Source organism: Haliotis cracherodii, unplaced genomic scaffold (assembly GCF_022045235.1).
Source record: "Haliotis cracherodii isolate W230 unplaced genomic scaffold, xgHalCrac1.p SCAF_17, whole genome shotgun sequence".
NCBI lineage: Eukaryota > Metazoa > Mollusca > Gastropoda > Lepetellida > Haliotidae > Haliotis > Haliotis cracherodii.
Genome location: NW_027266272.1, coordinates 9308176 through 9317682, shown reverse-complemented (window position 1 = coordinate 9317682; position 9507 = coordinate 9308176). Strand labels below are relative to the sequence as shown.

The 9507-nt window shown below is 45.1% G+C and overlaps 2 protein-coding genes across 2 annotated transcripts; one reads left to right on the top strand and one right to left on the bottom strand.

Moving 5' to 3' along the window:
• The first annotated feature begins 5913 nt into the window (after positions 1-5913).
• Positions 5914-7685, top strand: LOC139464342 (beta-1,4-galactosyltransferase galt-1-like). Its single transcript, XM_071245869.1, has one exon. It carries the CDS (start codon positions 5976-5978, stop codon positions 7500-7502), a length of 1527 nt encoding a protein of 508 aa, XP_071101970.1. The 5' UTR covers positions 5914-5975; the 3' UTR covers positions 7503-7685.
• LOC139465160 (proteoglycan 4-like) lies at positions 7678-9507 on the bottom strand. Its single transcript, XM_071246850.1, has one exon. It carries the CDS (start codon positions 9505-9507, stop codon positions 7678-7680), a length of 1830 nt encoding a protein of 609 aa, XP_071102951.1.

Below are 9507 nucleotides of genomic sequence, written 5' to 3'. Positions count from 1 at the left end.
CGTGATGGGTACAAACGCAACACTTTAAGTTTCATGTATCGCCATATCGTGTGTGTTTTTTGTTGTTGTTTTTTGTTTGTTTGTTTGTTTGTTTGTTTGTTTGTTGCTATATCCCAGCTATATGACGGCGGTCTGTAAATAACAATATCAACATCGTAAATTTAATTTCCCTGTTGAATATCAGAATACCTATATGCTATCAATATACCCAGCAAAGTATATTCAATAAGATGCTTGTCTTCATAATTGAATCAATAAATACAAATAATCATCTTTAACGATGACGTCACTTGGAGGCTGCTGACCAGAGTACCCCGCCCCAGGGGCTCATTGGATACAGGCAGAATATATTAGAATTTGAATGGACATGGAACTATATAGAGATGGCTGATTTGCCCAGGTCATTCACGTTTTGCATGGTATTCATGGAGCAAGTCAAAAACATGTTTATTTATTTGTTTGTTTGTTGTTTAACGCCACACTCAGCAATATTCCAGCCATATGAAAGCGGCCTGTAAATAATTGAGTCTGGACCAGACAATCCAGTGATTGACCTCATGAACATCGATCCACACAACTTGGATACGATGCCATGCATCAACCAAGTCAGCGAGTCTGACCACCTGATCCCGTTAGTCGCCTCTTACGACAAGCACAATCGCTTTTTACGGCAAGTATGGGTTGATGAAGACCTATTCTACCCCGGATATTCACGGGTCCATTTGCAGAATATCAAAAGTGTCAAAAATTTTGATTATCAAAAGAAACATTGATTATTGTATTGGTCTTCAAAGCCAGGACGGATAAGCTCCAATCTACCTCCGGGTACTCCTTGAAGAATATCAGCCATTGAGAAATCTCTGATCAAGAAGTCAACATCTGCTCTGGCAGACTACTATTTCTGGAGATTGCTGTTTGGCGAGAGCAGATCCAGTACTGTAGAACAACAGCCTTCCTCTTCATTCCGAAGCGGGGGCACGGGTGACCCAGTCGTCTAAGGCGCCGCGATTCGCTGTGCAGAGTTGCGTCCCTTGGGCACGCCAGGAACCTATGATTGTGGGTTCGAATCCCGGTTCGCCCCGATTATGTTTCTAGGTGAGAGCTGCATCACTTCTGTGATATAACTGGAATACTGTTAAAAGCAGCGTTAAACCCAACTCACTCACTCATCCCCCAAGCTTCAAGAACTCACCTTTCAATCTCAACTTAAGACTCACCCGTTCACTGTGCCATACATATAGACTCCCTATTTCTAGTGTGATGCAATTTTCGAAAGCCCTTTTGAGAAGATGATTTCAGCTGGATTCAAACGCTCTACAAATATCTTGTATAATTGTTGTATAATGTGAAATAGGTATGTATTAACTAATAAAGATTCACTGATTTGAATCGACTTCTCGAGTTTTTCGAAGATCGTTAAATATGATATCATACCTTCACAATTTGCATCCAAAAGAACACTTTAAGATGCATTTATCCGGAAACATACATTGACACTCAGAGACACGTTCACGTTCACGTGTATTATATTTGCACATGCGCGCACATCGCGTGTGAGTACACGGGTGGCCCTGTCCTACACGCAGAGATTCGCTGTACAGAGTTGCTTCCCTTACGTGTTCCAGGTTCCTGGGAATCTCACACGACGTGATACAACTTAAATGTCCTATTCAAAGCGACGCAAGACCAAACCCGCCTACTTACACACATGAATACACAATTTATGAAATAAACGATTCTGTTTGTACGTAAGGGGCCACATCCGTGGTTTAGTGGATAGAGCGTCTGCCGGTCAATCCCCTGACCGCGTTATAACAAAAATCCGTACTTTTTATTACCCTGCCTGGCGTTAAGGGGAAAAAACAAGGACTGGTTGGCTTGGAAGTCAGTATACTGGGTCTGAGTGGGGTATTCATGTTATACTGCGGCATGGTATCTCAGTGGGCTAGCACTATAAATCGGCATCAGTCCGGACTAGTAACAAGCAGCCACACACACACACACACACACACACACACACACACACACACACACACACACACACAGAGTTAACCTGCTTCCGCCTCGGATTTTTTAACTGGCTCTTTCTGTCTGCTCCTCCGTTTGATCAGGCGTTGGCATAATGCCACACACACACACACACACACACACACACACACACACACAGAGTTAACCTGCTTCCGCCTCGGATTTTTTAACTGGCTCTTTCTGTCTGCTCCTCCGTTTGATTGGCATAATGTCATCGTCGGTTTGGCAATTCATATGGTATGGTAGACGGAAGAATAGTTTTATATCCACACTCAGTGGCTATTCTAGCCATTGGTCTCTATTTCAGCCGCGTCAGATTGGCCAAGTGGGATTCACCAAACATAAACCCATTAGCATATCGTCTCAAATATTACTGGCCCATATATATTTCCATATCCCCATCCAATGGCGAGTAGTTGAATATTGCTGAGTGCGGCGTTAAACAACAAACAAACAAACAATGGTGAATAGTATAGTATAGCACTACTGCTGGTAGTGAATAAAACGCGACAACGCCTAAATGGAGGCGGAATTAAACGCGACAACGCCTTAAATAGAGGCGGAATTAAACGCGACAACGCCTTATATAGAGGCGGAATTAAATGCGACAACGCCTTAAATGGAGGCGGAATTAAACGCGACAACGCCTTAAATGGAAGCTGAATTAAACGCGACAACGCCTTAAATGGAGGCGGAATTAAACGTGATAACGCCTTAAATGGAGGCGGAATTAAACGCGAAAACGCCATAAATGGAGGCGGAATTAAACGCGACAACGCCTTAAATGGAGGCGGAATTAAACGCGACAATGCCTTTAATAGAGGCGGAATTCAACGCGATAACTCCTTCAAATAGAGGCGGAATTAAACGCGACAACGCCTTAAATGGAGGCGGAATTAAACGCGACAACGCCTTAAATGGAGGCGGAATTAAACGCGATAACGCCTAACTGGAGGCGGAATTTAACGCGACAACGCCATAATTGGAGGCGGAATTAAACGCGACAACGCCTTAAATGGAGGCGGAATTAAACGCGACAACGCCTTAAATGGAGGCGAAATTAAACGCGACAACGCCTTTAAACGGAGGCGGAATTAAACGCGACAACGCCTTAAATGGAGGTGGAATTAAACGCGACAACGCCTTAAATGGAGGCGGAATCAAACGCGACAATGCCTTTAATAGAGGCGGAATTAAACGCAACAACGCCTTAAAATGGAGGCGGAATAAAACGCGACAACGCCTTAAATGGAGGCGAAATTAAACGCGACAACGCCTTTAAACGGAGGCGGAATTAAACGTGACAACGCCTTAAATGGAGGCGAAATTAAACGCGACAACGCCTTTAAACGGAGGCGGAATTAAACGCGACAACGCCTTAAATGGAGGTGGAATTAAACGCGACAACGTCTTAAATGGAGGCGGAATTAAACGCGACAACGCCTAACTGGAGGCGGATATATGTATTCAACAGTTTGTTAATGAGTGGGAAATGACAGGGGATATCGTGAATCTGGAGAAACGAACCGCTGTTTCCTGCGTGACAGGCGATCACTGTAACAACTGGGCCACCAAACGCCTGGGGCTGTTATTCTTGGAAACTGGCTGTTCATACAAATACGGAACTCAGATGCAACTAATATTAAAACTTTCTAGTTCCCCCATGTTCTTAAAACTCTTGAAGCAAATACATATATCTAGAAGAGCATTGTACGACTGCATTCTGAACAGAACGTTTCAGTTACCTCTGTGTGACATTTAACAGAGCTAATAGACTGGTGGTCGACGTCGACGTGCACGGGTGTTGTTGTGGAAGTGCAGGTTGACACTGGTTCAGCTGAGTCCAAACAAACATGGCTGAGAGTGAATCAAACCTACAGGTAAGTTTATAAATGAAGGCAACTCAAGCAGCCTGAAAATAAGGCTTTCTCCCAACACTATAGGCTACGATATTTACTGATCGTTTACTCTTTGGAGTTTTGTATCGAAAATGACATTCGTCAACTAATTCCTAAATAAACATATCCGATGGTCCCTCTGTTGATGACGATTATTTAACAATGCATAAATCGATTCTGTACCAGACAATCCAGTGACTGACATCACGTGCAACCATCGTCATCGAGCCTGACAACCCGATCCATTTAGTCGCCTCTTACGGCAAGCATTGGTGGCTGAAACCCTATTCTGGTCCGGAATACCCACGGGCGTGATTGAGTGAGGAGAACATGGTTGTATTCTCTGCTCTCACGGAAGATTCGAAGTCAAAAAACATTTTTCAAGGAAATATTTTTTTAATATTTGAATATGAATATAGGCATTTGAACTTAATAACAATTTTCAAGCAATGTCAGATGAAGCAATTTTCAAGCAATGTCAGATGAAGCAATTTTCAAGCAAAGTCAGATGAAGCAATTTTCAAGCAATGTCAGATGAAGCAATTTTCAAGCAAAGTCAGATGAAGCAATTTTCAAGCAATGTCAGATGAAGCAATTTTCAAGCAATGTCAGATGAAGTACACCAGCAATGTCAGATGAAGTAATTTTCCAGCAACGTCAGATGAAGCAATTTTCCAGCAATGTCAGATGAAGCAATTTTCCAGCAATGTCAGATGAAGCATTTTTCAAGCAATGTCAGATGAAGTACACCAGCCACGTCAGAAGAAGCAATTTTCAAGCAATGTCAGATGAAGCACTTTTCCAGCAATGTCAGATGAAGTACACCAGCAATGTCAGATGAAGCAATTTTCAAGCAATGTCAGATGAAGAACACCAGCAATGTCAGATGAAGCAATTTTCAAGCAATGTCAGATGAAGCAATTTTCAAGCAATGTCAGATGAAGCAATTTTCAAGCAATGTCAGATGAAGTACACCAGAAATGGGCTTCACACATGGTATCCATGTCGGGAATCGAACCTGGGCCTTCGGTGTGACGAGCGACCCGAGCGGTCTGGAGCATGGAGTACCTGGGAAAAGTGCGCTATATAAAACTATAATTTATCATTATAATAAATAATATTCAATAGTTGAAAAATTAATGATATTGCCACACAATCATAGTCTCTTGAAGCAACTACGATCATCCGTTCCATACGACAAATGCAGTCATATACTGATTGGTATCCTGTGTGAACAACGTTTCCTTTTGATCTAATTACCCCGTAACGTGGACAGTAATACAAATGTACATGTACAATTATGTGGGCCATGTTTGCTCCCGTGTTTTCTCCAGTGGGTGTTGATAGATGACTTTAGCGCCAGGAACATGACGGGACTGCAGGCCGTGCTGGTTAGTTACAAATTACTCGCGCTGTATGTCTGACTGTGATCCCTGTGCAATCATCGCTCCCTCTTCCCCCCCCCCCCCCCCCCCCCCCCCTCCGTCCACCCTACTCCTCTCTCTCTCGTTAATGTCATTGTTTTTCACGTTTTCTAATGACCTCAAACTCCCTTTACTTGCTTTTGATGTCTACTAAATGCATGCGATCTACGTCGTCATTCTACCGCTTCTCATACGACATATTTCATATGAGATGCATGCATTTGAATTATACAAAAAATAAACTTTTAAAAATTCACCTTCTTGAAATATTTATATATATTAAAGGAGAACAATTTCGAAAACGAGAAAAACCACACCCTAGTCTACAAACCCGATTAAAAAATGCAGTCGATTTTTATTCCTTTAATGCGTTAGTAAATAAAAAGACAGCAGTGTGTGTTTTCACTTCAAAACAGTTGTCTCCCTTCCCCTATACGTCGTAGTGTTATGCTCGATAGGTGATGTATATAATCTAGGTTAAAAGTTACAAGTGCGATAGAATTAAGTTTGTCGGCGATAGTGTGCTGGTCTCCTGATAAGGGTGGTTGAGATAAAGTCCTATCTGTACTATGTCGCGAGTTGTCGTCTAAGGGCACTAGCTCGACTGAGATTAATTCATACAACCATGGCTCCGGTCATTAACTTCAGGAGAATTATTCTAATCGGCTTATGTGTGTATATTCTTCTGACGGTGTATTTTCTTCTGTCAATCATTCCAATGCATCAGAATGAAGAAACCGGACAATCGTGGCACCATCGTGGCAATGAATTGAACTTTGTACAACAACCAGCCGACGTGGTCATTGAAGATAACGATGTTAATTCCAGGCTGCAACGCTCGCAACTTCCTGTCAAAACAACACAGACTGTGAAAACTAAAATTCCGGGAACGCCAAAGCCAACACGACTACGAACCGTTAAGCGAAGGACGAGGGACATGTTTCAAGAGTTTGTGAAGCCAAGTAAGGTGCATTTAAATTTCACTGAAATTGCTCCTAAAGTTTTTGCTTTTTCAGCGTTCTTAGATGACAGATATGACACCTCATATGTCCGGGTCGTTGTGATAGCCCCGAGCGGTCGGAAGAAGCGCATGACAGGCTTCTATTGTGTCTTCAACAACAATGACATGATCGAAATGGTATATTATGAAACATGTGAAAACCATCTTCAAGTCAACGCATACTATATGTTATCGTGCGCAGTGCCTGAGTCAATAGCAAGGAAATTCCACGACATCAACATTCTAACAATCTCCCCGTCCAAAACAGCAAGCCCCGGCCGCTATAAGTTCATAAATGTTGTTAATAACCGAGGAAGATTTGAAAGTGACAGACGGAGACAAATGGGACGTTTTGCCGTATGTATTCCTCCGCTGTTTGGTAGTGTTAACCCTTTACGCCTCGTAGAATTCATTGAACTGTCACGCCTACTGGGGAGTAATCATTTCACGTTTTACACACATTTTGTATCGAAGGATGTGATGCAGATATTAAAACATTACGAGAGACAGGGTGTTGTTACTATCATGCCGTGGTACCTCCCTGTCAAGAGTATATGGTACAAGGGACAATCCGCCGCTGTGGGGGACTGTCTCCTCAGGAATATGCATATTAATCATCTTGTGGCCTTTAACGATATCGACGAATATATCATGCCTCATTATAACAACTCGTGGAGTTCCTTTCTGGAGTATGTGCATTATCAACAATCATCTAAAGGCGTTAAAACGGGGAATATTGCAGTTTATAGGTTTAAAAGTGCATTCTTTGAAGTTCCAACATACGCGAACGCCAGGAATCTATCAAAGGCACAACAGGGAGTTCAGCTGACAATGGACAAGTTTGTTTCACTGAGGCAGACAAAGAGGACTACAAAATTGAGCAGGATACGTACGAAGATGCTGGCGTACCCCACACGGGTATTTGAGTTGGGTATCCACCATCTTAGTAAGCAGATCAGAGAGGAATATTTCTGCCTCGATGTGGAACCGGAAGTAGCCTTTTTACACCACTACCGGAATTGTGACCGCATGTGGGATATGAGCTGCGATGAATATGTACAAGACAAAACGGCTTTGCGTTTCAAATATTCTTTAGTCAACAACACTATAAGTGCTTTAAAACTATTAAAACATACACAGGCGTCTGTATGATCATTAATTATGTGTCCACATGACAGAGTGCTTCCGGAGCTATATGTGCAATGATCCAGGCGTACTGAGGGCGCCTGGAAAGATTGTTTAGCTATCTATTAGTGGTATACATGTTATGTAATTCTACCTCCACCTGTGAGGATTATCCCCCTTTCCTTGTATCAACCATGGCGGTTCAATAAACACGTGTTCCAATGCTCTGTGGTTGGTTCAACTCCTGGGGCCTTACTGGCTTAGCGGCAGTGGTGGGAAACTCCTTGCTCCTTACCGGCTTGGCGGCAGTGGTGGGAAACTTCTTGGTCCTTACTGGCTTGGCGGCAGTGGTGGGAAACTTCTTTGTCCTTACTGGCTTAGCGGCAGTGGTGGGAAATTCCTTGGTCCTTACTGGCTTAGCGGCAGTGGTGGGAAATTCCTTGGTCCTTACTGGCTTAGCGGCAGTGGTGGGAAACTTCTTGGTCCTTACTGGCTTAGCGGCAGTGGTGGGAAACTTCTTGGTCCTTACTGGCTTAGCGGCAGTGGTGGGAAACTTCTTGGTCCTTACTGGCTTGGCGGCAGTGGTGGGAAACTTCTTGGTCCTTACTGGCTTGGCGGCAGTGGTGGGAAATTCCTTGGTCCTTACTGGCTTGGCGGCAGTGGTGGGAAACTTCTTGGTCCTTACTGGCTTGGCGACAGTGGTGGGAAATTCCTTGGTCCTTACTGGCTTGGCGGCAGTGGTGGGAAATTCCTTGGTCCTTACTGGCTTAGCGGCAGTGGTGGGAAACTCCTTGGTCCTTACTGGCTTGGCGGCAGTGGCGGGAAACTTCTTGGTCCTTACTGGCTTGGCGGAAGTGGTGTGAAACTTCTTGGTCCTTACTGGCTTGGCGGAAGTGGCGGGAAACTTCTTGGTCCTTACTGGCTTGGCGGCAGTGGTGGGAAACTTCTTGGTCCTTACTGGCTTGGCGACAGTGGTGGGAAATTCCTTGGTCCTTACTGGCTTGGCGGCAGTGGTGGGAAATTCCTTGGTCCTTACTGGCTTAGCGGCAGTGGTGGGAAATTCCTTGGTCCTTACTGGCTTGGCGGCAGTGGTGGGAAACTCCTTGGTCCTTACTGGCTTAGCGGCAGTGGTGGGAAACTCCTTGGTCCTTACTGGCTTGGCCGCAGTGGAGGGAAACAACTTGGTCCTTACTGGCTTGGCGACACTTATGGGAAACTCCTTGGTCCTTACTGGCTTAGCGGCAGTGGTGGGAAACTCCTTGGTCCTTACTGGCTTGGCGGCAGTGGTGGGAAACTCCTTGGTCCTTACTGGCTTGGCGGCAGTGGTGGGAAACTCCTTGATCCTTACTGGCTTGGCGGCAGTGGTGGGAAACTCCTTGGTCCTTGCTGGCTTAGCGGCAGTGGTGGGAAACTCCTTGGTCCTTACTCGCTTGGCGGCAGTGGTGTGAAACTCCTTGGTCCTTACTGGCTTGGCGACAGTGGTGGGAAACTCCCTGGTCCTTACTGGCTTGGCAGCAGTGTTGGGAAACTCCTTGGTCCTTACTGGCTTAGCGGCAGTGTTGGGAAGCTCCTTGGGCCTTACTGGCTTAGCGGCAGTGTTGGGAAGCTCCTTGGGCCTTACTGGCTTAGCGGCAGTGTTGGGAAGCTCCTTGGGCCTTACTGGCTTAGCGGCAGTGTTGGGAAGCTCCTTGGGCCTTACTGGCTTAGCGGCAGTGGTGGGAAACTCCTTGGCCCTTACTGGTTTGGCGGCAGTTTTGGGAAACTCCTTGGTCCTTACTGGCTTGGCGGCAGTGGTGGGAAACTCCTTGGTCCTTACTGGCTTGGCGGCAGTGGTGGGAAACTCCTTGGTCCTTACTGGCTTGGCGGCAGTGGTGGGAAACTCCTTCGTCCCTACTGGCTTGGCGGCAGTGGTGGGAAACTCCTTGGCCCTTACTGGCTTAGCGGCAGTTTTGGGAAACTCCTTCGTCCTTACTGGCGCAAGGAGAATCCCGACTGCAGAAGGAATGGGATTGGCGTATATAGTGACTGTCAT

Excerpts from the sequence above, each read along its gene's own strand:
- LOC139465160 (XM_071246850.1), bottom strand. The coding sequence starts at position 9,507 with ATGACAGTCACTATATACGCCAATCCCATTCCTTCTGCAGTCGGGATT.
- LOC139464342 (XM_071245869.1), top strand. The coding sequence starts at position 5,976 with ATGGCTCCGGTCATTAACTTCAGGAGAATTATTCTAATCGGCTTATGT.